Here is a 27,418-nt window from a genome sequence, read left to right on the forward strand (position 1 = left end):
GTCGACACCTTTCCGTTAATCCATCGTGTTTAACCGTATTGTCCTTTTACATCCGCACAACATGAATTTTCGTTTGTTATTTGGACCGTTTTACAATTTAAAAATATCGTTCTAATTCGAATCTAATTTCTATCGTTCTTCGCGGCTACAATGATTCGAGTTTCTTCGTCGTTCATAATTTTCGTGCAACAAACAGATCGCGTTCGAAATCTTCGATAGTCCGACTCAACGTTGCAAAGGGTTCAAACGTCAGGGCAGAAGTTTCTGAAAGACACCGGAGCAAATCGCCGCGACACGCGGGACGACTGGACGCATACCCGCAAACCGTTCTCCACGTTGTAAAGCTTAGTACGATTACCATCGACGTGTCTACCGTCAAGAAGTAACAAATAAAAAAAGAAAAGAGAAAACAATAAAAGAAAGACCAAGAAGGAGGACGAAATTCGCCGGCAGCCTTGAAGAGCGTGCCTCCGAGGCTGTGACCTTGGGTCGCTGATCGTCGAAGAATCATGCTCTCGCGCCTCTGTATGTATATCGATACATGTATCTCTATAAGTTCGTTTTCATATTTCTATATATATATGCATGTATGTATATATATATATTATGATACAAGGAACAAACGAAGTCAGAGAGAGAGAGGGCATCGGATTATACGATTGTTTAGATCGTCTGAGGGGTGTGCCATGTCGGCGCATCGTGGCAGGAAGAGCCGCTCGCCGGCGTCCCGATGATGATCTTGATCTTGCTCTTGATCGCCGTGCGAACGCCCGTGCGGGCCTTGTCGCGGGCTGGCCGTGCCCTGTCGTGCTCCCTCGGGCCCTCCGGGGCCCATTCTCACGCGCCGGTGCAGTCGATCTCGATGATGTCCTTCGGCACGTCCACGAACTGATAGACCAGCCTCTGTCCGTCGACCTTCGCCAGGATCCCGCGCTGATAGTAATAACGCAACGCGCGGCCCATCGTCTCGTAGTTCATGTCCGGTTTGTTCTTGTGCAGGCCCCACAGCCGTGACACCGCTTTGCTGTCGACCAGCTTGAACACGCCCCGCTCGCGGTTCGTCCACTTGATGTACCGCGGACAGTACTCCCTGTCCTGCAGGAGCTTCAAGAGGAACTCCCACAGATAGGTGGTCGAGCCCTCGCGGGATTTCCTCTTCACAGCGGCGCCGTCACCCTGCCGGGGCTTCTTCAGCTTGTTCTTCTTCGACCGGGGCGGGAATCCCAGCTCCAGCAGGTACAGGTCGTCGGACACCGAGCTGGTCGCCGCCTGGATCACGCTCGTCGGCACACCGCCGTGACCTCGAGGTGGACTCGGGGTGCATGGGGTAGCAAACTGACCGCCGCTGGCGTACATCGAGTTCACGTAACTGCTGTAGCTCTCGGACACTGTGGACAAAGAAACGGGGCTCGATTAGGTCGCTGCATCGGAGCTAAATACATGAGAAAGAAATAGGGTCCTCGAGGGCACTTGGAACATCAAGAACACGATTTTTTTTTTTCGAATAATATACGAAAATCGCCCTTAACACTAGAACTGCCGAGTAATAATTACGACTGATGTATATTGCTTTGTAATATTGACAAGACTACATCTATTCAAACCATATACCATTTTTATTCTAACCTGTGCTCCAATAAAGAAGTTCAGTCAAAAATTTCTGATGAAAACATTTTTAACGTTTCAGTAATTGAGAAAGAAATAATTTGGAACTAGTCATTTTGACTGGTTCGGTAGTTCTAGTGTTAATTCAGCCAGCCCTAAACCTTCGTCCAAAACATCCACTCGATTACCATCTTGTTGACAGAGTTTAAGATCGATCGTCAATGCACGCGATCAACTTTGTAATTTCTTCGCTGACGAAACGATCTCCCGTGATTTACACCGCGAGTACATAAAGAGTAGTTAGCGCGGAGTGCCGCGGACATAATTATGCAATTAGATTCAGGCATGCAGGCGAACGGAAAAACAAAGAGTTATCGGGACATACGGTTGACTATAAAAGCGACGAGTGAAGTCGATGAACAGGTTAAAGGCTTTCTGTCTACGAGAGATAAGAGAGCAATCCGGGGCCGTTGATTAGGCGTTATAGGGCCCCGCGGTGCTTTTTCTTCGGGTGTTAATGCCCAGGCCGCGTATCATAGTGGTTTCATACGCGGTTTACGGTTACTTTTTGCTCGTAGCTGCATGCGAACGAGCAAGTAACGTCGGATACTAGGAAAACTATTTTCACAAGATTTCTTCGTTGTTTTGCTCCCTCCCTCTTCTCTATCGTAACGGTTCAATTTGTTTCAGACACTATACTGTCTGTTATATGATATCACAGCATTTCCTTCCCGCGAACGTAAACGCGTCTCTGAGAAAAATTGACATCGAGATGATCGGTAAAATTGTTTTAAAAGGAAATTATTCGATAAGTCTATTTCTTTGAATATACGAGATGATCGGTAACCGGTGATTATTTATCGAAAAAGGGGTGATTCTCCATAAAAGAAAATAAGTCGAGGTACACATAAAACCTCGGCGGACATACTGTTAAACAACTTATTTATTATTTTTTATTATTATTTATGTGAAGATCTGAATATCCTGTAGATTCAGTGTTGCAATTTTGATGAGACGCATACCCTTTCAGTGGCCAGCGCGTTTAGCGCAGAAACGGTTCTTGCACGCGGCGTTAATTACCGTCGAGGGCTGATTGTAATCGAGGGCGAGCGGTTTCGCGCGATGCACGTCGGGTGGCGCCATAGTTCGCTGCCACCGGCACCGGAGGATAACGTAGATCATCGCGCGATTAATTATGGGGGTTGGGTCCCGGCTCGGTTATTACGGCTCCCTTTTTTCTCCACCTGTTCGTGCGTTGAAACTGGAGCGGACTCGTTATCCCCGGAAGAATGAAATTTAGTGCCACGGGAGGCGGCAGCGGCCAGTCTTTTTAATCTGCTAGGCAATCCAGGATAATTTAACGTCCGACTAGTATTACCGGGCTGATTGGATCCGGATCGCACCCCCTCGAGCCCCCCTTAGCTCGTCACCCCCTCGGTAACACGCGCGTTCCCATCGAAGATGGTAATTGCGAGACGCGTCTGCGCGTGTCCTCGACTCTCTCATTCCCTGTCGTTTGCATTTCCGAGCGATCGGAACATTAGGTAGCATTTACCGGAAACACCGTGCTTTCCAACCCCCTCGATGACTGTAGTCTAACAACCGGTCCGACGATCATTACACAGGACGTTCCTGTATTCACCATCGTGGACGCGGTGATTCCACCACGAGAGAATAAGTCGACAATACGGGATCAATTTTTTTTCACTTGACGCTTTGTTTACGGGAAAATTGCTTCATTAACGACCCTTACGATCGCTTCACCGAAGACAGTTATTAAGCTCCTTTCAGACACAACACGGTCATTAAAGAAGCCTTTCGCACTTTAGATAACGCGTTAATAGGTATCGTCTGTTCGTGGCTGGCTCTATCTACTGTGCGTCAACGAATCTTTAAGTTCGATTCTCTCGAAGACGAAGCCTGATACGGATGTAATTTCACGTTATCTGTCTTGGTTTAGGATCGCAACGAACACCGAGACACCCTGTATCAATTCTTGTGCAGTGAATTCATTTTAGAGCGCTGCTACTTCCGATCATTTTATCTCCAATCTATAAAATCGGAGTAACAGGAGAAAAGTAAACATTCTTCAAATATTGTTCAACACAAATACAACAAAGAGCAGCCAGGTGTCCGAAAAAGTCCATTTCAGACTCCCGGAGCAGAAATCGAATAACTCGTGCGAACGAGGCCCGGAGTTGGTAAGATCTGGTCGAGTCTGACCGAAGCACGAATGATTCTACTGTTCCGAAGCGGTCCGTTCCTCGCGGCTCTATCCAGGACACGTCCGCGACCATTGTGTGTCCGAGCATTATGTGTGCCCGTCGATAGCCGGCCGTTCATGCGACCGGAAGTCGGGCCAATTCGTCTCGCCTTCACTGGCGCGTTCCTCTCGCGGAAAGAGACGATAGCCGGGCCCTGTTGTTCGCGCGAGAACCGGGCTTCGTTAAGTATATATATGTGCGCGTACATATACATCGTGTTCATCCGTGCAATGAACTATTAATAGCTGTCCACAGAACCGCCGAGCACACGGCGCTTCGCCGTTTCTGTCTGCGTATGATCGATGTTTCGGCCACGGACTCGGCGACGTGTTTCTTTGGTCGCGAACGATCGATCCTTCCGAACTTGTCGCGTGTTTAGAAATTCTCGGGCGATCCGCTTTGCCTGCTTCCTGTGGCGCAAGAAGGACACGATATTCAAGCAACAATGGGATTTTAAATCGTTTCACGGTGGCTGCAATAACCGCGCACCGAACGATTCGACGAAAGCTCGAAGATGCCTAAGAAGCACTAGAAAGAAAACGATCTAATGTGGTTAGCTTGAGGGCACTGTAAAGAAGATTTAATTTATACAAATAGACGAACGTGTTAAACTGCTCGCTGTCCTGAAACGTCCCATTTTGTTAAAACTGTTTCAAAGATCGTCGATCAATTTGCTCTCGATGGAACGACACGCCAATCTGAACCGCACGCAAAGAATGATCAAACGTTTCCTATAACGTGGTTTATGGGGAAGTGGCTGCGCCGAGCAAAAGGGGAAGCGTTTCCAAGGTTCGTGGGCGAGTCGGTCGCCCATATGGACGCGAAAATACGGCGGCGTCTGGTCTCGATCATGGGCGTAACGATCGACCGAGCGATTTTTACGTTTGCCCGAGCGCGTCTCGAAGGATTCGTTCTCCGGCCAGTTCTGCTCAACCGTGATTACGCGACCCGGTCTAGGGGTTGAAGAGAAAAGCGATGGTGCAGTTGCGGGCTTTGTTTGGCAGTTAGCAGAAACGGCGGAAATTTGGTCGCGGAATCGCGGTCGGCGTTCCGCGAAGCTCGTTCGAGGAGGATGCCTCGAAATAGAAAGTATTCGTACGCCACTGGTCGTGTGGCCGGTGCCGTGTGTGTGCTGCGAGAGAGAGAGAGAGAGAGAGAGAGAGAGAGAGAGAGAGAAAGAGAGAGTCAGAAGAGAGGAGAGGCAGCCGGGTTGAAGAGACGAGGAGAGGGTTAAGCGGAGCCAAATGAAGGGGGCAGCGGCAGAAGAGGGCGTCGAGAGGAGAGGAGCGAGAGCGGGGGAGAGAGATAGAGCAGGAGAGAGAACGGAAAAAGCGTCGTAGAAGGAGACGGGAAACAAAAGGGGTAGGGGAACTCTGGCTGCAGTATGATAGAGGACTGACCCGAGCCAAGGTTGCACGGGTGACGCCATCAAGCTACTAGTGCATAATAGCGCCGCTCGTTCGGAGGCCGCCGCGACTGCGCTAAAATCGGAACTCGTTCTGCCCTCCCTCTACTCCTCCTCCTCCTCCTCCTCCTCCTCCTCCTCCTCCTTCTCCGTCACCTCTCTTCTCTGCCGTCGTGTGTTCGCCTCTCTCTTTCTGTTATTCTGCCGGTTGCGTCGTTCTCCGTAGTTCCGCGGAGGAGACTCTTGTTGGCTCGCACGCCAGGCGGTTGAACGATTCCTCCTCGCGATTTCTCGAGGCTTTTCTGCCGTTCGGAGAGGGAGAAGGAGGAAAACGAGAAGAGAGAGAGAGAAGGAGAGAGACGAATAGGAAAAATGCGAACGATCGGGGAGGGAGAAGAGAGGGTCGAGGGGAGGACTGGAGGCAGACCGAATTCTCGAGGTGCCTCTAAAAATAAAGAGAACGCGCCCCGTTGTTCTCGGGATCCGTGTTCGTGCGGACGGCTCCGGCGGAGGGACCAGCAAGAGATAGGGGTAGATAGAAACCAGAAAGAGAGAAAGGGAGATCGACGAGGATAGAGAGATAGAGGGAGAGAGAGAGAGAGAGAGAGAGAGAGAGAGAGAGAGAAGAGCAGCGTCGAGAGGCAGAAGAGCGCGCGGCACAGAAACAGCTGGAGCGGATCGTGTTTACGCGCCGTATGACTGGCTAGATGAGTCAATCGTAGACCCGTTGTCTAGGAGCCGTGGTGGGGAAGCTACTACTTCACTGACCTATACCACGGACGTCGTATAGCGAAGGGAGACCGCTAGAGACGACGTTGCATCGCGCACGCATGACTGTTCCGTGACGCATAGAGCCGCCGCTCTCCTAGAGGCATAGAACTAGAAGAGGAGAACGGCGAAGACAGAGACGGGAAAACCAGGACGCACACCGCGCTATGACGATTTTCTATTGACGAACCCCGTTTGCGCAACGGACACGCTCGATACCGAGCACACTCTTACGAGATCGGCGCCGCTCGGCAGATACCGATTTCTCGGACACTTTCTACCGAGGATTCGTCTCGAACTTCGGCGGATCGCTCGCACGAGACACGATTAGATCGGAAACCTCCAGGGATCTCGTGAATTGTGCAATTCTTGCGAATTTACCGCTCCGATACCGATTTCTTTGGAACTTTCTAGCCTCCGGATTCGAGGAACGAATAATATCGATAATTCTAAAATTATTCGAATTTCTGGTTATTTCGTTTCTTATCAGTTCTTATGCTAACAAGCACAGTTCCGGGAACGCGTTGTAATGGATTATATTGTTCCGCATAAATTATTTTGCAACCACGTTCCCAACGCAATACTTCCGAGAACGAATTAGAATTAGTTTTGCCGTTGACGAATCTACTATGTTAATAGGTATACTTTCGAGCACGAAATATAACATTTCCAGGAATAAATTAAAATAAAATAGTATAATTATTAGCGAACGTCGTCGTGGCGGTTCAAAGTAAAAAACAAAATTGCGACACAGTCGACAGACTGTGTGGATTTCACGCATTTATAATAAAAGGAATAAGTGCTCTTCGAAGGAAAAATCAAGATAATTGGAGAATAAAAATATACTATTTTCAACGCGTTGAAATTATTCAAGAATGAGTTGAACGTGTGTCTGGCTCCCATTTCTGGATCCCCAGTCTAAAAATGAGTAAACTAAAACGGTAAAAACATTAGAAGAAACTACTACGATATTATTTTCAACCTATCAAACGTATTAACCAGTTAACTGTGTTTGACGAGTATACTCGTCACGAAGAAATGGCAATATTTTCTGTCATGACGAGTATACTCGTCAAAACAGCTATAATTCAAACAGCGGTTAATTTTTGCGACGCAACTTAGGTACACATTTTTCAAAGAGGTCGCAACAGTTAACTGGTTAAGAAGCAAAATCAATTTCCACCTCTCAAATTTTTATGTTCCACAAAGATCCGCGGTCTACTAATAATCGACGCCAGCGTTAATTAACCTGTTGCGTTGCAACCGAGTTCCGAGGTTCTTCCATTCGTTCGCGAGCAGGAAGAAAGGGCCGAAGGGCTGAGTGAATCGCAAGGCGTTTCGACAACGGCAACAGATAAAGTTTGCAGGAGAGTTTGCGCGATCTTCCGTGAACAGCCTAACAGCTTTCGGCAGCTCTGGAATGCGACTGTCACGGGCGGTAGTCTCTCCCGACGTTTTCGGCCATTGCGGCCCGACGTTTCTCGTCGAAACGACGAACAAGTGGGCTTCGCTCGACGCGTAGCCGTTCTTCCTGACAGCGGTGGCAGGAAGTTTAGGCGAAGCAGCCGGTAACGAGTCGATAGTTAAAAATACGTGCGACGCAGTGGATTCGAGGTGGCAGAGAGGACAAGGAGAGAGGAGAGCGGAGAGAAAGAGAGAGAGAGGAAGAGAGGAAAGAAGAAGAGTTATCCGCGTAGCAGTGCCTCCCGTTTATTTTGCGAGAATTTCGCGCTAGCCTCGCGGCCGGAAGTACAAGTATAGCGAGAAAGGAGGGACGGAGATCTCGGAGAACGAGAGAGAGAGAGAGAAAGAGAGAATAAAAAAAAGAGAGAAGCGGGAGGAGATGATCTGCTGGATGGTGGGGAGCATCCAGGAACGTACGAACGGCAGCGCGACGAGAAGGACGGGATAAAAAGACCCGCGCTGAAAGTGAAGACGACGGAAGAAACCTCAACGGAGAACGGATCCTTGCGTGCTAGGTACCCGGATAATCGTTTCACGCTCGAATCTCCACAATTCCACGCAGGATCACCGGGAACTTCAGATCGAGAGCCTGGACGATCCTAGATAAACGCTACACTCGACCCAGACTGCCGGATCTTTATGCAAAATAAAAACACACAGTACTGTACATACAGTACTGTATAATTTTGCGGAGAAGGGACCGTTCAGCGAACCGTGCAGGCAGACGAGGGGTCGGACGATCGAGAATCTAATCGAAGAATCGAGTTTCCGTACCGCAATTTTGATTTCCAGCGGAGGGACGCATCGAATCGAGTTTGGGGAAAGCCGAGGGTCAGAGGAATCGAATTTCGAGTCGTGAAACGCGCGGACACCCGGTATGGTCAAGCGGCTCGGTTTATCAATGGTAAAAAGTCAAAGTGACTTGCGACGATCGGACTAATTTTATCTGTTCCGCGGCAGCGAAAATACACATAAGTGCTGATACAGGCGACGGAGTGTCAGAGAGTAAGAGAGAGCGAGAGTCCGAGAGAAAGAGGCGGCGGGGAGAGAAAAAAAAAAGGAAAAAAAGAAAGGAAAAAAAAGAAGCTCGAGGAGGAAAACGCGATAGATATACGCCCGCGGATGACGTTAATAGCCGTGAACCCGTCGCGTTCAGCGAGAGACGCCTGTAAACCGAGCGGCATTATCGCCGGCTCGTATGTGACCGTCCAATTGGAGCTTCGGATACGCGAGAGTTATCGCACGATTTCCTTGGGACCAGTTACACTGTACCAATAAACGAACCGTTATTCCTCCGGAGATACCGCGTATCGTCGCCGATATTGTCCGCGAATTCGATCGAAGGATGTCAAGAGAGGAGTCCCGCAGAAAAAATAAAGATCGATCGTCGCCGCCGATAAGACCACTGCTAATCGACGCGGCAAACAACGGGCTCCGGACGCGTATCAAGCGGAATTCCCGTGTCGAGGACGACTCTCCCGGTCCGTCAACCTTCTCGAGAATCGATAGCTCTCGGAAACCGACCAGACGACGAATTTCCTGACCGGAGTCCGCGAAGCGAAAGAAACCAGAGAGAGTGAGAGAAAGAGGAGGAGGAATCGGAATTTTTTCTCGAAGAACCGGCAGCGTTATCTTCGTTCCACTTGTAGGGTTAGGTAGAGCGCATCTCTGGCTACCTTGTGTATCAATTTCGCCCAGCTCGGCGAGCCCGTTCGCTCGCGAGACGATTTTGAGGATGCTCGAAAGAGCGATGTAGGAGTGTCACCAGCCACAGGATCGGTAAATCTGTTAGTTATTGTTTCGTTGTTTACTAGGTTCAGGGGACCCGTAAAAATGGCGGGTATTCTTAATTCACGATTAAGAAATTATTGAACAAATTTATTTCTTTGGGCACAGTGAATTCTCGTTACGAGTCAGTGCCAACCTTACAATTTGGAGTCGGTGGAACTACCCACACCACCGCGGTGAGGAACGTGCGACATTGTATCGGAGAAAGACATTTTCTCAGTCTAATTGTCACTATCGCTTAGTAGTCATATGCTTTTATGACTCGTAGACGGATGTGACTCTTAGGTTTCCAGCGTGCCCTGTGTATTTCAAATGCGTCAGCGACAACCTCAGATTTCGTCTAAGAGTCAGTCACCAGAACGGCGCAACCGACTCGTAACGAGAATTCACGGGAAAAATTTGGATAGATACATTTTCGTTATTTTTATAAAGTAATGTAGAAAGTCATATTTCGTGCTATGTAAGCCTAGTGTTAAGCTGTCAGTGGAGTCTGGGGGACATTTTTTACTCGTAGTGCAACAAATTTTCAAGGTCTGATACTTCCTGCGACGAAAATCTTTTGGGCGCTCGCGCCGGCTAGGCTTCTGACTCACAGTACTTTTTAACCAGATGAAGTATTAACACTAGGTTTACGGGACCCGTCAAAACAAATTTATTTCTTTGGGTATGTTATTAAAGAAAAAAATAGCTAAAAATTTGGGCAGCACATTCTTGTTTATTTTATAATGTAATGTAAAATAGTCACTTTTAGTGCTCCGTAAACCTAGTGTTAAACTCCTTTACATCGGTTGCTGTAACTAGATCTTTATGCAAAATTTGCCGAGTGCAGAGACGCCACAGCGTCCCTAATCAGCAGCGTGCGTCCCGGTCACGGTTCGGCGAGCTCGCGACACGTCTTTTCCGGGACAAAAGCCTGAGGACGGTTTTCTAGCATCGACGAGGAAGACGTGGGACCGGCCGGCAGGCAGCGAAGACAGCGGTTCTAAACGGGCTGGTGGCGAGGCGAGCAAGGCCAGCTCGTGGAAGAGCGCCGAATAATAAAACGTGATTTACGCGTGTGTCTCGGCTGTATTTCGCGTTGGTCCCGGAACTTTTTCGCGGCGGGCGCGCGCGTGCGCTTTGCGGCGGTGTAAGACGAGTTCTCACGTACCAGGACTTCGAGGCGGAATTCCGCGTGCACCTAAGTGCACGAATGACCCTCAACCCGAGAGCGGAGGGGTGGCGAGGCAGGAGGTGGTGGCGCGGAGCGAAGAGGATGAAAGACGACGAGAAATAAAGAGGAAAGAGGACGAGGGAGTAGCCGGGAGAAGAAGAAGAAGGAAAGAGGAGGAGGAGGAGGAGGAGGAGGAGGAGGAGGAGGAGGAGGCGTCGGCGGAAGAAGGATGGAGTGACACGGTGCGAAGAGAAAAGGCACCGAAAGTGTTCGTACGGCATAAACAAAGCGGCCGTGGAACGGGGTGTCGGTGTGGGTACACGGGGTGTGTGAGCGTGTAGCCGTCGCGTCGATGCACACACGCACACACGTACGTCCTGCCGGCCGATATATAGGTTTTCAGAGTCGGTGTATATAGCGGTATACAACACGCGAAGCAGTCCCGAAGAGGAAGAAGGAAAAGAGAGGGAGAGAGAGAGAGAGAGAGAGGAGCTTGCGAGGGACGATGGTTAGACGGAGAGAACAACGAATCAAAAAGAGAGAGAGAAAGGGACAACGAGTTTGAAACACGCCGTTCGCGACCGATGGTGGTGTGTGCAGTTGGTAGCGGGCAGAGAGGCAACGGCAGCGGTTCAGCGGGTGGTGGTGTGTGCAGTGGGCAGCAGCAGCAGCAGCAGCAGCAGCAGCAGCAACAGCAGCAGCAGCAGCAGCAGAGGAGGAAGCAGGAGAAGGAAGAAGAAGAGAGGCAACGGAGGAGGGAGGATGAGGATGAGAGGTCGAGAGAAGGGGAGAGTTGACCTTCAGCTGCGCCGGGAAAGTCAGGCAGTCACTGACCGACAGACTAACTTAACTACTCTATCCTTCTCCTCCTTCTCTCTCCTCCACCTCCATTCGCGAGACTGGCTAGTCCGATGCACCGTGTTGCACACGCTCGCGCACACATCGACGTCTAATCTTTCTCCGTCTCGCTCCCGTCCCGACATCTCGTCCCCTCTGTACAAGTGTTTCTCTCTCTCTCTCCCTCTCTCTCTCTCTCTCTCCTTCTCTATTTCTCGCGTTCTTTCTGCGTCTTCTCCTTCCGTCGCGTGTGTCTCGACGTCGAGTCGTCGTCGTCGTAGTCGTCGTCGCAGTCTTCGTCGTCGGTGCGCACTCTTCTGCGCTCCCTTTTTCTCTCGTTAGACCCAGACCCCCATCCCGGCCTATTATGTTACCCTACTGCCTCGGGATACTATCTTTAACCCCGAAACCCGTTCAAATTGCGAGCCGCTTCGCAGCCAGCCGCACGTATCGCAGTCTCCACCCGGAAAGCCAGAACGAGTTCCTTGTCTCTCGTCGACGGATGTCGAACTCCCGGAGAATTGCCAACTATACCGAACCTGCGGCCACCGATCTCGATCGGGTTGAAAAATTCTTTAAACCCGGACTTGTCCTATCGACCATCCTGCAGGGAAAACTGCCCTGAGGACGAAGAGCAGATTCACCAACTCTTCCTAATTAATTCTATCCGTTGCTCTATCCACAAAACCCACGACCAGATTATTATACAAAACAAGGCGCATCAATTTTAAGAAGCGGGGCCAAGTAAGAAGTTCTTTCTTCCTTTGGTAAATTTTAGTGAGTTGAAAATATCCGTGTTTCTAAATTCTCTTAACCTTTTTACTATTTTACACTGTACCTGGCATATAAAATAACATTTGTCTGCATCGATTGTAAGAAACATGAGCCAGATAAATTGTCTCTCTTCTTTTAATAATTTCAACAAGATGCAGATAGTACGTGGACTGTTTTAAGACGCGTCTACTGATTTTTATAGTAAATGCATAAAGTCCACTACTTACTCATGGCGTTAAAATTCCAGGAAAGAGACACGATAGAATGATAGAATGATAGAATGATGTCTATGGGCCGCCAGGCTGGATACTTGGGGCAAGAAGTTCCTGACTTAATTAAATGACAAGTACAAAACCGTTTGTGTAGGCTGTCCGAATTCGGAAGGATTCGCGGCGCGCGGCGAGCATACTCGACGCGCCGGGTATTTCGAACGGAACCGACTCCGGTTAGGCTCTAGCGACGTGGCTAGCGTGTTCCGAAAGCTTCGAAGGACGCCAAGGTAAAAGTTTGCTCTTTGATCCGGGGTCCGGGGCTCGTCGAAAACCGTTCCCGCGATTGCAATAGACACCGTGGGCGGAACGCATTATTTCTCCCGGCGATTTTCTGTGTTCCTCGAACGTGTTCCTCCATTTGGTTCGGCTCCGGCAGAAATGGGGAGAGAGAGAGAGAGAGAGAGAGAGAGAGAGAGAAAAACGCGCATCTCGTCTCATCTCGTCTCGTCCCGTCGTTGCCTGTTCCGAGGCAAACGAAAAGAACGAGATTTACGTTCCCGGGGCTCTACCGAGTGGTTTTTCTACGCGTCCACCTTGGCTGCCTATAAAACGCGCGTCAAACGTGTGGGCAACCGCGATCCTCTCCGATCCTCGCTCTCTGCTCCCTTCCACCTGAACAGAACCACTTTCCGTCTCTGTTCCCCGCCTGCACCGGCTCCCGAGAACGGAAATGCTAGCGAAAAATCGCGTCGAGACCGCCTGCCACCGGGAACAACACGGGGGAAAGAATTATTTTTGGTAAATTCCACCGTGGACCAGTTTCTTCTACGGTCTTTCAGAAAGTCTCGCAATCTCGAGAAGGTCGAATCACGGATCTAGCGCGTCGCCAAAAATTGCCGGCATTGTTCGAAACCATTTTTACATTACCACTAGAACTACCGAACCAGTCAAAATGACTGGTTCCTAATTTTTTCCTTCACGATTACTGAAATTATAAAAATGTTCCCATCAGAAATGTTCGAATCAACTTCTTTATTGAAGCACGTGTTGGAATAAAAATGGTATGAGGTTCGTATAAATATAGTCTTGCAATTGTTACAAAGCAATAGACATCCGTCGTATTTATGATTCGGTAGTTCTAGTGTTACTAAGTTCAATCTGTATTCCTGATATAACTGTCTGTGAGAGATCGAAGCACCGCGATTGGAAATTTTGTTAATAAAAATTCCCTGCAAGAGGCCACCGTGAAGAAACCTCGAGGAAAATTAGGAAACGGTTCGGGGGTCCACGGAGGAAAATCGTCGAGGAGGTTACCGAGCCCGAGGAAGGTTGGGAAACTGATCCAGAGGATCGCGGGATTATCGTCGTTTCTTCGCGAGTTCGTCGATCGTTCGATGGGATTCTTATTACTGGTTTCCTGCTGGCGCACGTATCACGGTGGGCAGAGCTCTTTGTAACCGTGATGCACGGTATCCGGAAGTTCCCGACACTGCATCAGCCTCTCTCGTTGCCATAGCAAGCGATTATTCCGCTTCCAGGTCTTCTAGGTGTACGAGCACGCCGCGCCGCGCCGCGCCGCGCCGCGTCGTTTCTCGGATCGAAACGGCCAGCCGAGATTCCGGAAACCGGGACGTCGCGTCGCCGAGAGGCATCTAGGCTGCATTAGGAATGCACGGTGCGTGCAGTCGCGCCCGTTTGCATCTCCAGACTGGTCTAGCGCGGCTACTTGGTAGTCGTAAACTATCCGCCGTTGCAGACGGGCCTGACGGACACTTCGGCGAAGAAAAAAAAACACGTCGGTTCGTCGAGGGACACGTTCGACGACGCTCGAATCTCAGACGAGAATCGCTGGTCTCGCTGGAGCGAGATCGAAATTGGGCCCTACGACCCAAAGAATTTTTTAGGGATAAAAGTGTGAGTTATTTCGTCGTGGAACATGTTTCACGATGGTTGGAGCAAATTGCAGACGAGAATCACTGGAGTTGCTGGAGTAAGGTTGAAATTGGGCCCTAGGACCCAAAGGAATTCTAAGGAATACGAATGTTACAGGACAAGGAACAAAATCGAAAATGTTTAGGGTGGATTACAGATAGGGGTGGCTGGTCTTCCTGCAGAAAAGTGGAAACTGGGTCCTAGGGCCCGGAGGAATTCGCAGGAACGAAAATATTGCGCCCGTAGCTCCGCCATGGGACGCATTCGATGATGCTTCGAGTGAATCATAGACGCGGAATCCTGATCTTGTTGGAGCAACGTTGAAATTGGGTCCTGGGACCCAAAGAATTTCAAAGGGTTAAAAATGTCGCGTGTGGCTTCACCCAGAAAAACAAATACCACAATATTTACATCAAACTGCCAACGAGAATCACCGATCACGCTGTCGACGTTCGGAATTGGGCCTTAGGGTCCGCGGAATTCGTAGGAACAAAAATATCGCGTTTATCGAGGGACAAACTGCAACGGATCAAATTGCAAAATCGCTGATCCAGCTGAAATGGAGAGTTGGGTCCTAGGGCCCAACCGAGATCCACGGTATAAAAGCGCGTGGTTGCCCGGCTCGTTCGAGAACGATCGAGCGGATGGTCGAGTAGAATCGTCGGCGGAGGGAATTCGAGTCGCGAAATTGGGTCCCAGGGCCCGGAGCCTGTTTGGCCCGGAAGAAGGGGTCGGGGGCCGGTACTTTCGGGACACCCAGTGAACCGGAACGCGGGGCTTTGGGGCGCGGAGAAGGGGTTAGGGGGGGAGGGAGGGAGGGAGGGGAGGACGACAGAGGGGACCGTGTATTCCCGGACCAATCCAACGCGTGTGCTGCCTACGTCGTCGCACGCATTCTTTTCGTTCGCCAGGCGGACAGAGGTCAAGACGACGACGGCCGAATGGGAAGAATGCGTGACTCCTCTTCCGTCGTCGCGGACACGACGTGTGCGAGGTCAGTGACCATCGTGCGCACTCTCGGTGGGCGCAACTTCTTGCTGCAGGACGAGGAAACGGAAAGAGAGAGAGAGAGAGAGAGAGAGAGAGAGAGAGAGAGAGAGAGGGAGAGAGGGAGAGAGGGAGAGTGTGCGTCGCCTTGCCGCGACGAGGAACGAGATCGCTGGAGAAAGAGGATCGTAAGGGGGCCGAAAGGGAGAGGAAGATTTTCGTGGCGAAACGTACTACCCGCTCGGGGGATGTTTAATGGTCGGTTGATACCGAATTTAGAGGCGGGAGAGGTTAATACCGGCAAAACTGACGGTCTGTATAAATTCTGGCCGGCAGACAAGCAGCGTAGGCCTGGCCGAGAGAAACTTGCGGGCCTGGAACTTCGATCCTTTGATTCCGCGGCTCTTAATTGAGCCAACCCGGGCCACCGGTCGAATTTATTTTCGGCGCGGACATATATCTCTCCGCGCGCGTCTCTTTTCCGAACGACCGACCGTTCCGTTACGCTGAAACGTCTCTTTCCCCGCGGGTCCACCGATGACGATGATCGGCGGGCCACCTGTACTAATTCGCGCACAATGCTTCGGGGAAGCTGGACGCCACTGGTCCGGTACCTCGTAATTGATCAAGAACATTTTTATCTTGCATAAACATCCGCTTATACGAGACGGCCGTGACAAGCAACTTCATTTTGCGGAGCAGCAAATCCCACAACTGATTGAAAATAAATCTTGATTACTCGCGTCTCTGGGTTCCCATAAAGGAGGTCCAATAAACACTGTGCGTGAATGCTAACGCGAATTTCGCGTCCCTACGTTTCGTGATGAAGATGCCTTGTACTCCCGCCGAGCGAGGTTCCCGACAAGAACGAGATTCAATGAAATTAACAGCGGAATCCAACAAGTCGGCAAACACAGCTTTATCGCGGACAAGCGTCAAGTACGGGATGTTCGTTGAACAGGGAACCCGATTAGGAAGTTTCCGTGCGAATTCGACGACCAACGACGTCTTCCGTGGCTCTTTTCGCAGAACCGAGTTTCGAGATGTTGACCGCGTCTCTCTTTCTTCCTCGTTTCTCGAGAGCGTTACGAAACGCCAACCAGGAGAAAATGGCTTCTCCCCGGCGTTACGCAAGGCGTTATCAGATAAGATTCCGCGGGGACGGCGGTGCACTCTCTCTCCCGTTGGATTCGGGACTGTTCCCTGTTATCGGGCGTAGATAACCCGGACCTGACAATTGCCAAAAACGTTGTCCGTCATCGTCGCGCGGTTCGCCGCGCGGTCGATAAAGCGATCGGGCCGAATAGATTTGGGTCAGCGGCATTGACACGGATATATCTCGCGGTGGAAGGAGTGTCTTATCGGCTGGTATAATAATTACAATAATAAGATAACGATTGCAGCGAGAATGTAAATAAGTCCGCGGTCTCGAGCCGTCTCGTCTCGCTCTTTGCTTCGCGTTCGACGGTATTATGCAATCGAACGGGAAAAGAAGAGAAAACGTCGCCGACGAAATGAAAGGGAAACGATCGAGGGCAGACGAGCTTCCGCCGGAAGCAGCGACGATCAGTTTCCGGGCGGAAGAACGGCGTCGCGACGCGAAATTCCCGTTTGAACGTCAAAATGTCGATCTCAGAGGTCACGATGTTCTGAAGTTCCTTTAATTTCGTAATAATCGCGCACAATCCGCAGTCTGCTAATTAATCGATCGGACCGGCACTCGATACAACGAAGACAATACTCGTTAACATGTTGACTGCCACGACGGTCACATGTCGGTGATAAACTTTCGTGTCTATCTTTAGAAATTAATTTTCTTCGCTACATAGTTGATCGAATCGAAGTCCATTAAGATTTGTTGCGATCTAAAAGAGCTTCTGGATCAGCCGCTGTGATAAGCAGACTGTGGATTTTATGCATTAATCGCAGAAACGAATGAAACACAGTGAACACATTTGAAGAATTTCAAAATGCTGCTCTATCACTTTCAACATATTAAAATCATTTAAAAAAGAAGCAAACGCAGCTCCTTCGCTTTGCTATCAATGCGGACAACTTTTATTTCGCATAAAAATCCGCAGTATAGTGATAAGCTCTGCAATTTTCAGTGAAATGACTGGGACGACTTCAATCTTTTGCGATTTTTGTGGGATCGGCAGTGTTAATAGAGAAGCTTGAGGTGAAAGTGGTGGGTGAAGGAAAAGGAGGATGAAGCTGGGAAAGATGGAGGAAATCGAGGGAAGGAAGACAAACGAAGAGGATTGCGTGACACGAAAAGTTTCGTGCGCGCGAAACCGCGCCCGGTCGTTCTGCTCGATGCCCGTTCACTTTCTCCGATAGTACTAGAGACAGCTCCCTCTCTCTCCCTCTCTCTCCCTCTCTCTCTCTCTCTCTCTCTCTCTCTCTCCCGCTCTTTCTCTCGCTCTCTCTGTCCTCCCTGTTCTCCCTCCCGACGTGCCCTCGCATTCCCTGATCTTCCTGTTCCTCCCCACCAGACCATATATATCCGCGGGTCTAGGCTAGCTCACTGGGTCTAGGTCTAGGCTGACTGCAGCGTCGCGTGTGCGTGCAGTATGCACCGACGATGCGGCTGCGTGCACTCGGCTCGCCGAGAGTGCCACGAACCACCATGTCGGGGAAGGAGCAGGAGGAGGATGGTCGAGAGAAGCAGATAAAGCGAACAGAAAGAAAGAGGAAGAGAGAGAGAGAGAGAGAGAGAGAGAGATTACGCTCGCTCGCATTATATTTAGACGCGAAACTGTGTGCGTGGATTCGCGTCCGAGAGAGTTGGACCGTGTTCCGTCCTCTCTCTCCTTCTCTCCTCTCCCGGGTCTCGTGTTCGTCGCCCCGTTTCGCTCCTCTTTGCCCTTTTTCCGTCCCTGTCCACCTACAGTCGCCGGCAAAAGTACCGCCGCGGATATTAAACCAGCCTTTAATTATTATAGTCGCGCAGAAGCGGAATGGTTCTCCTTAACGTTCTGCTTCGGACGCGTTCGGTTCAGCTTGCGCTGTTCCGTGTTTTACCTGTTCGCTTCTCTGCATCGGTGCGTGCAATCTGCAGTCTATTCGCGGAGCTAATCCCTTGGCCAACGATCTTTTTTCTTTTTCTTTTCAGCGCACAAGTACCCTGTTTTCCTCGTTTACGTTTCTTCGAAAAACTCGGATCTTTTTGCACGCTGTATTGCAATTGTTGGTACAGTCTACGAAACAACTGCGAGTGTGTTCGTTGAAGAATTCTAATTCGAAGAATTTTGAAAGATCATGGATCTCGCAGACAAGATTTGTAATTAATTTTTGCGTTAATGCGCAATGTGTAGCAAACGTTATTGGGATCAGCAAGATAGGAGATCGAAAGAGTAACTTCCCATACATCTCAACTGTTCGATTTTGATCTCGTTGAATAAATTACGTTGATTTCATGGAATTTTTTGGGGGTCGCTGATCGGACGCTCAGAATGTTAAGGCTACAGTGGTTCTTGGTTCACGATAATTTCACGCAACAGAAAATGTGCAGAAGCATCGCTTTACAATTTCCGTGTCGCGATCCGAAACGTTTGTTTCGCGCGAGGAAATCGTGATCCTCGGAGTGATCTAATTAAAGGGTGCGCGGGCGAATACTTTTATTCGCGACTGTATGCGCGTCTTTCTGCGACGGTGTCTCGGCTGGAACGACGCGACAACGGGAAGGAGAGCCGGTCCCCACGGAACGGAGCCGCCGGAAATGAATCATTTGAAATTGTCAATTTTCGAGCGCGGCTCACGCACGGTACACGCCTAACCGCGCGGGGAAACACGTGCCCACGCACACGAGCTCACCCACAGGACCCAACAGCCTCCCCCGCAAAACGCAGGACAGATCGACGATTCGCGAGCGGCGAGATCAGAGAGACAGTCGTCGCTCGGCGCGACAGAAAACGAAGCTGCTGGATCGGCCCGAGAAAGGGAGACATAGAGGGAGAGAGAGAGAGAGAGAATGAGAGAGAATGGTCGCACGGTGGACCTCGTCGGGTCCGCATGGGAACGACAAACTCTTTTCGACGCGTTGCGTAACCCTCTTCCTCTAATCTCCATCGATAACGCTGCTTTACTCCTCCGCGGTTCTTTATAAGGTACGCTTAAGTGTCTGTTCTTGGTCCCACCAATTTCAGAAAGTGAGACCTCGGGGTATCGGTATCGGTATCGGTATCTCCCAAATCCCCTCTCCTTTTCTCAAAGTTACCTCCCCTCTTAAGCGTCCGAATTGGGACCGATCGCGGACACTTAACTGTGTACACTACTGCGCTTCGTCCGACGAGTCGAGTCGGTACAGTAGATCGAATGACTATACAGCTCCTGTTGCTACAGGCAATTTTTATCCTGCATAAAAATCCACGAGCGAGTAGCACAAAATGGTAGATTTTTTTGGAAATACCCCGGTAAGAAAAGAAATCGCAGTGCCGTAAGAGCGTAAGAACCGTGGTTGTTGCGCGCGTTTGTTTCGCATCGCATCGGACCATTAGCGACGAGGAGGAACTGTCGTATTTTCTTGTACACTTCTGTCACTTTTCCGAAGATTATTGTACCTGGTCTTGCCGGTGACTTCGACGCGGTTACGTTCGAGACAAAAATTCGCGAGGAAAGACAGGAAGAAAGACGTTCACGTGCGTCGCAGTGCCACTATGGACGGTTCTCGGTCCGAGTGAATGATGAAATCCGACGCGTTCCCGATTGCGACGCGGAATTTTCGTCGCGGACAGCGGTTGCATAAATCGCGGTGGCGCGGGCAAAGTTGCGTAAAGACGATCAGCATTTCCTTTTCTACCATGTCAATGGTAGGCTCGTGCGAATCTACAGGGTGTTCGACAAGTCCGCGTCGAACGTTCCAGTCCAGCGACCGGTGCTCTCGATCTCTGCACCATTTTCTTCTACGAGAAGCACGTTCCGTTTCTTCCGACATTATCTTCTACACTCGAGCTGTCGAGGGAAGTCACGAAATCGCTCTGAGAACCCTCCGCCGCGCGAGATACACGAACTTATTCCGGCGTTATTTGTCCATAGTGAATGAGGCTATTGCGAGAAGAAAAGAAATCGCTCTGGGAACCCTCCGCGACGCGAACTACATAAACTTATTCCGATATTTACTGTTATTTGTCTATAGTTAAGGGGGCTATTGCGAAAAGAAAAGAAATCGATCGCAACGCGCAAAGTCGTAAAGCGTTCACGGAAACGAAAGCGAAGGTGGATCCGCAGGTTTTCTCCGAGGAGGCGACGAAGAACGGATTCTTCGCGGTGCACGGAGGCCTTTAACTGGTCACGGGGAAAGCCGATTCCGTGATACAGAAGACCGAGGAGGACGAAAACGGAGAAGACCGCGAGGAAAAGTAAGTTTGAAACGCGAGCGTGTCGGAGAACGCGCAGGAAAGAGGACCACGGTCTCCGGCAGAGACGGAGAATTGTGAGATACGAAATGTAAGACGACTCAGTGTCGCAACATACTTGCTAGTGCATTCACAGCTTAAACGGTTAGGGTCTGCTAAATGCAAGAAGGGTGGCAGAGTACTCGCAGCATCCATAAATCTCAATACATTACAATTTTTATTTAATCCTGCACTTCTCCTACGTGGGCCAGCAAAGCTACGACTTATACGAAGCTGGCTCCAAAATAAAAGAGAAAAAACAGTTCCATAGTGAACGTTCCAGCGAGCTTAGGCCAACGTCTGCCCTATGGGCGACGAAAAATGTCCTGTGTGACGACGAGGGCTTCGTTCAAGGTCCCCGGAACGCTTGGTTCTCGCGTCCGCGTCTAGCAGCGGGGATTTCGAGTTATTTCGCAGGAAGGATCGAGGAAACAGAGAGAGGGGGGGGAGGGAGAGGGTTGGATCGGATCCAGTGGAGGAGGAGGGTTTCTGGGACCTCTCCGCGTGTCCCTAATAACCGTGAAGCGAAGGGACAGAGCGTCGCGTGTAAAACAGGATACGATATACACGGATCGATTGTTTCGCGGAACACGGGGAACGGTGGATCGAGCAAGAGGATAAGGGAGACACCAGGGTGGGAGGATGGTTTCGCGTTATACACCGGCGTAGAGACGATCGAGAGGAGGCGAGCACGCAAGAAGGAAGGACATTGTCACATATAAAAGATCTCGTACGCCACAGGAACGGAGGGAAAGAAAGAGGGCGGAGAGAGGGGGAGAAAGGGACGGAAGGGGGGAGAGGGCTCGTTGACGTCGGACGAGCGTGTGCAACGAGGAGGAGTAGGACGCGTGTGCACGGTGCATCCGTCTGCGGAAACTGGTCGGAGAGGGACGGAGCGATCACACGATCCGCGGGGAGACGGAAGAAGAGGCCCACCGGAGAGAGAGAAAGAGAGAGAGAGAGAGAGAGAGAGAGAGAGAGAGAGAGAAGCGGGGTGCAGTGACGTCGAGAAACGATGCCGTAGACCGGAGTGTCGGAGAGAGTCAATGGAGGGAGGGAGAGAGAAGAGGGGAAAGGGAGAGGGACCAGGGGGGAGAGAGAGAGAGAGAGAAAGGAGAGACAGACGGGGTGAATTGCCGGCGACAAGGTCACCGTCTATACCTCGCTAAAACCGCCGATACGTGCCTTCGGCGTTATACTCGCGTGGTACTCTAGCTGCAGAGCTCTCTTCCCTCTCTCTCTCTCTCTCTCCTTCTCTCTTTCTCTCTCGTCTCTCCCTCGTCGCCCCTCCTGTTCCGTCTCCGTTCCTTCCCTGTTCCCGTCTCGAGCCCGTTCTCGCCTGTGCATGTGCATCGTCGCCGACGCTCGGTGCACGTGCACGCGTGCGAGAGCGCGAGGGCGTGCGCGTGTGCTGGTATAATAGGAATAAGGAAAACGATCCTGATGACCAGGTCGCGACTCGAATCTCGGACGGGGCGAAAAATGTCGGAGAGAGAGAGAGAGAGAGAGAGAGAGAGAGAGCCGAACATGTTTTCGTTGGGAAGTCCGGAGGAATTTTTTCCTAGCGATAGAACCGGGTCTGACTACTGGCTGGCAGTTGCCACTGCGCTTCTCCCGTCGAATCTTCGATGTTATCCCGAGCGAGTCGAAATACGGTAGAACACGATTATCGGTAGATTGCCGATCTTTGCGCAAAATGAGTATATTAAAATTTTTAAAGTCTCTCTATATCGTTACTGTTCCGTGTTTCATTTCTCTCATAAAATTTGCAGTCCAACTTATCAGTACTGAACGAGGAAACACAATTCGGATAATATTTCCGACGTTCTTCTGATTAACATGAGAACAAATATATGATGGTAACTCGGAGCATATTCGATTATTTAACTTTACGGTGGAACCTGATTATCCGTACTGATCGGTGAAACGATCTGGAACATTTTTATGCAAACTAGCCATCGTCTAGATCGTAAGAAGTGGGAGTGAAACGAGAAAATATTTTTTTAAAGGTAAACAAGCTTGCAAAAATGAATTTACTTGGATTCTCTGTGATTCTTATCGCAATGGATACTAGGGTAACGATAACCTAGTAGTGAATAACAAGAGGTAGAAGTGAGCTGGAAAATCGACTTGCCCGGTATTCGCAGCAAGGTTTTCGATTGTTCTAGTACCCGGAAGCCCCGGCGAACAACAACGTCGATCGATAGGGGCATAGATCTTTGACGTTGGATCGATTACGTAGCGATTGTTCGTCGATTCTCACGGCGATTCGTAGGAATTCTAGTCGAAGGGGGTCGAAAATATCCGGGGGACACGGTGAACCGGGCGAAAGGTTAAAGACGAGCGAATCGGCGGATGATAGTGGTCGCGACGAGGTCTGGTGGGGATCGGGGGTACGCGAGAGGGGGCTGAAGGCCTTGACGAGGCATCGTCTATTCGCTCGCAAAGAGAGACAGAGAGAGAGAGAGAGAGACAGAGAGAAAGAAAGAGAGTGCCCCGTGTCCCCCTCGGGCACGCTCGTCTCGCCTCATCCTCTGCTCCGATTAATTTTATCGTGGTAACATCATCGAGGCGCATCGCAAATATTTTCCCCGCGGATTTGCTCCGACGGGAGGAGGGAGTACGCAAAGAGTTCGTGAGAGGGAGAGAGAAAGAGAGAGAGAGAGAGAGAGAGAGAGAGAGAGAGAGAGAGAGAGAGAGAGAGGGTTCCCCTTCGAGGTAATCGATTCGGCTCACCGTCTCGCCGATAAGCCGGATCAGCCGGCGATGACTTTTACGCGCGGCGGGAACGGCCATGCAAAGAGAAAGAGGGAAGAGAGAAGACAGAGATATAGCGAGGCGGGAAAGGAAGGGTACAGGGAGAGGAGGGTCTGTCCGGTTGAGAACCGTCTGGTGCAACAGCGCTATGCATTTTTGCCGGCGGCGGCGGCGGCGGTGTTGCACACACGCGCACGAAACTGTGAGAGCGCGCGCACGCGAGCGCTTCGACGCTCGTCCGAGGCATCAGCGGAGCGTCTACGCACACGAAGGCACACCGACGCTCCCTCACAACGAGCGGCCCGCTCTGATAATATGTGCACAGCAAATATACAATACTACAATACATACATCGGCAGGGGCAGAGACCCAGGAAGGACGCTCGCTGCGAGCCTCGGCTGGCCGGCTGCCTGCCCGCCTGCCTGCCTGCCTGCCTGCCTGCCTGCCTGTTCAGCCAGCCTCTGCCTATCTGTAAACTCGCCTCTCGTTTCCTCCTCCTTCTTCCTTTCTTTCTTTCTTTCTTCCTCCCTGTTCCCTTCACCCTCTTCCCGCTTCCTTGCTCCTCTCCTTCCTGCAGTCTCGCTGTTTTGTACCCCTGTTTCGTTCCCTCTGTCGCATGTCGGCCCCGAAAATCGACGCGCGCAAAATATCCCGCCACTTCCGGAGGACCATTTGCGAACCTGCTCTCTGTCTCTCTCTCTCTCTCTCTCTCTCTCTCTCTCTCTCTCTCTCTTGTTCTCTCCTCCCCTGTGTGGAACGTCACGACCAATCCAGACTTCGTTCGTTCGTATTCCGGTCTCGGAGAGGGAGAGCCGCGTTACCGGGTGACACGGTGATTTTTCGGGGACCGTTCCTCTTCGGTCGGAGAGACAAAGAGAGAGAGAGAGAGGAAGAGAGAAAGAGGTTTCCGTGATGAGCACACCGGATACCGCGACTCTCGGCAGGTATTCCGCTCGACGAAAGAGCGGTTAACGAGCGCCGCGGTTTTTCGAACGACCACGAGGAACCCGTGTCCCGTTAACTACGCGCCGTTTGATTAATTAGCCAATTTGCATCGACAGTCGCGCACTGTTTTTCCCTGCTCGATGTCATCGGAGCGAAGACAGTCGCTGCGAGAAAGACTAGCGGGACGGAGCAGGGAATAGAAAGGTGTCTGATTGGTTATTAAGTAGCGGGTTTTATGCGTTTGCGAAAGAGAAGTTAATTCGCATTTTAATGCAAATTCTCCTTATTTAAACCGGTAGAACGCGGTGTCTTTCGCCGTTGGAAATGCGTGAAGCTCTGTAGAGAAATTTGTGAAACTGTAATGCGAGCATAGTGTTGCGTTGGAGCAAAGGGCTCGCCTGTTTTCCGGCGGCAATGTCTTCAATTTTACTTGGTAACCTTCCGCTCCCGCGAGAAATTCCGCGCCGCGCTGTTCGACCCGCTCATGAATATGCAACGGGGCCCGCTATTTAAAGCAACTATGCACTTATTATTGGACCGAGGAATTCGCAACGAACCCTCCACGCTCGCAATTACGGGACACAGGTGTGCCGGCGAGACTGGGCCACGCCACGGGAGGATGTACCGTAAAAGTATCCGGACGTTCTCACCGCCATCTCCGTGATCACTATCGCTCGATCTACGAAGCATCGGCAGCGTTTATTTTTACAGAAAGTCTTTGAACTTCGCCCTTTTGCGAAAAATGTTCAAACTTTTCGGAGATCTCAGGCGTAAGCCGTACCGACATGTTGATACTAATTTGTGTAACGTTACTCTTATTTGTCGAAAATAACGGGAATACGTTTATCCAAATTTTCGATCGGAATACGAGCCGATCAACTTTTCGAGTTATGCCGAGATTCTAGCTCTAAATTCCTGACGAAACGTTATGGTTACGCGACGTGCCTCTGCCTAGAATAAAATCCGACACCGTCTGCGCTTCCGGAGCGCTGAGAGAGGACATTAATCAGCAACCACGATAACACCTAACCGTCACGTGCGACCGGTGTGAATGCACTTTGCCGGGTTTTGCACGAGCTGCTGCGGTTCTTCTACCCGTGGATCCCATAACATTGCTGTGCCTGACCCTGAGGACCAATCAGGTGAAATTGAAGAAAAAGCAGGACCTCTATTATCTGAATACTTAAATTATTTTATATTACTATTTTTAGTAATCATGAACAAACAGATTAGGATCGCAACACTCGAACCTCGTGACACCAAGGATCATCCCTTAAACGTTTCTTGGAAATCAAGGTGAATGTGTCGAAAAATTTTCTTTTATTGCATCGTATAGTACTCATCACTCAAATTTCTCGATACTTTGTCCTTAATTTTCGAGGTAAAAATGAATTTTGCGGTGCATTTTTTCCACAGACCTCTACCGATCCGAACGTGTGGAATCGCGCTACGATGATCGTGACATATAATTTTTATACACCCTGTACATCTCGTTTCGACCTAATCACCTGGAGTTCGAGTAAAAACGACAGTACCTCTTAACACTCGATAACTCTAGCTGCCATGCTCGCTCCTTAGCACACGCAGAAGCGAAATAGTAACTTTCGAGCGAACGTAGCCGTAAATATGGGACGTAGGAAAAATAGCGATCGGGTGAAAGCATCAACGGGTCTTCATATCGCAATAGTGAAACAGCTTCCACCAAGTTGATGGTTAGAGGCGTACCGGAGTTCGCGGCGTGTTCCGCGGAGCTATCGAGTTTCGAAGGATGCGAGATGGGCATACGGAAAAGGCGATTCTTCGATTCTAGGCCAGGAAGTAGACCGGCGCACCCCTTCCAGTCGACCTAGACCTACACCTAGACCCAGCCTAGCCTATCCTCGCCTAGCCTAGTCCCAGGCGGCGCGCGCGCACGCGGCTCGGCTCCTTTTGTTTTTGCTCGTTGCCGCGTTTGTAGCACCTGCTCTCTCAGGATCGAGGAGACTGCCGGTTACCTACTGGTTACCTGTTAGGCGGGCTCGGCTAGCCGGGCTAAACTTTTCCTCTCTTCGCCGGGCCGGCGAGAAACGAGGTGAGCGGCCGGTTAAGGAAACGCACTATGCAACGGCGTGCAAGCAGCGAGCGCACTTTCGCGTTCGCGTTAGAATCGAACGACGGGTTTACGACACCGATAACTTCGCGGGCTTTATGCTAATTCCGCGTCTGGAATTTGTTTAGTTACCGTAACACGCTCCGCTCTACCTTGCTCCGCCTAGCTATGCCCGGCTCTGCTTCTCTCTGGCTGGCTACCAGGTCGCGTACTTCGAGCAAACACAGGCCAATGGCGTCGTCCAAGCCGCGGCACCTCGTCCCCGGTACGTTAACGATGCAACAATTTGTTCGGCGACGATGCAGCTCGCCACCTGGCCGCCAGGAATGTGTCCGACGCGAGAACGTACCGGCATAAATTGCCGGAGCGGCGACCATACTCGCAACTAGCGCTCGCAACACCTCTAGAGGACGCGCAAAAACATTTGGAAACCGTCCTGCGTCCGGATCGGTCGGTTCTCGAGCGTTTCTTCGCTCTCTTTGACGTTGTCTTTGACAAACAAGGTCAGACCTTGTTTACCACACAGTCTACCTGGTGGTCTACTGGTCAGCGAAATAGGGTTTCGACGTGAGATCAGGTGGTTCATTCTGGTTACACCACGGCAACAAATTGTTTCACGCTGGAACTACAGGACACGTTATACCGATGGATTTGCCAAATGTTTTGCTCTCGTTAAATGAATTGAAGTGAATTGAAGTGAAATGAAGTGAAAAGCATCGGGCAATTTGAGTTGAAAGCATTTTCCTCTTTCCGAAGATGACGATGAGAAATGAAAAATAAAAGAAAGTTACGATGTTCGGGGCATTGTGAACGACAGGGGTGGCAAAACACTAGGAAAGCAGCGGAGATGGAACTATGGTGGGGAAACACGCGCTCCGTACGCACGACCGACCGCGTGCGTATACACGCATATATAACCATAGGCACGCACGCACGCACTCCCCGCCTAGTCGACCTAGACCTAGACCCAGTCTATGCTCAGAATCCACTCTGCATCGTGTTTCGTTCTTTTATTTTTACTCGGTGCTCATCGCCGTTACGC

The 27,418-nt window shown here is 50.5% G+C and overlaps 1 protein-coding gene across 4 annotated transcripts in view; it reads right to left on the reverse strand.

The window, feature by feature from the left end:
* Eip74ef (Ecdysone-induced protein E74) overlaps window positions 1-27,418 on the reverse strand; it is a 221,124-nt gene that overhangs the window by 692 nt on the left and 193,014 nt on the right. For all 4 annotated transcript variants that reach the window (XM_076797766.1, XM_076797764.1, XM_076797765.1 and 1 more), the window contains one exon: window positions 7-1,388. In XM_076797766.1, coding sequence (XP_076653881.1) covers window positions 838-1,388 — 551 coding nt within the window. In that variant the 3' untranslated portion in view covers window positions 7-837. The remainder of the gene's footprint in view (window positions 1-6; window positions 1,389-27,418) is intronic.

Source organism: Halictus rubicundus, chromosome 12, assembly GCF_050948215.1.
Source record: "Halictus rubicundus isolate RS-2024b chromosome 12, iyHalRubi1_principal, whole genome shotgun sequence".
Classification (NCBI taxonomy): Eukaryota; Metazoa; Arthropoda; class Insecta; order Hymenoptera; family Halictidae; genus Halictus; species Halictus rubicundus.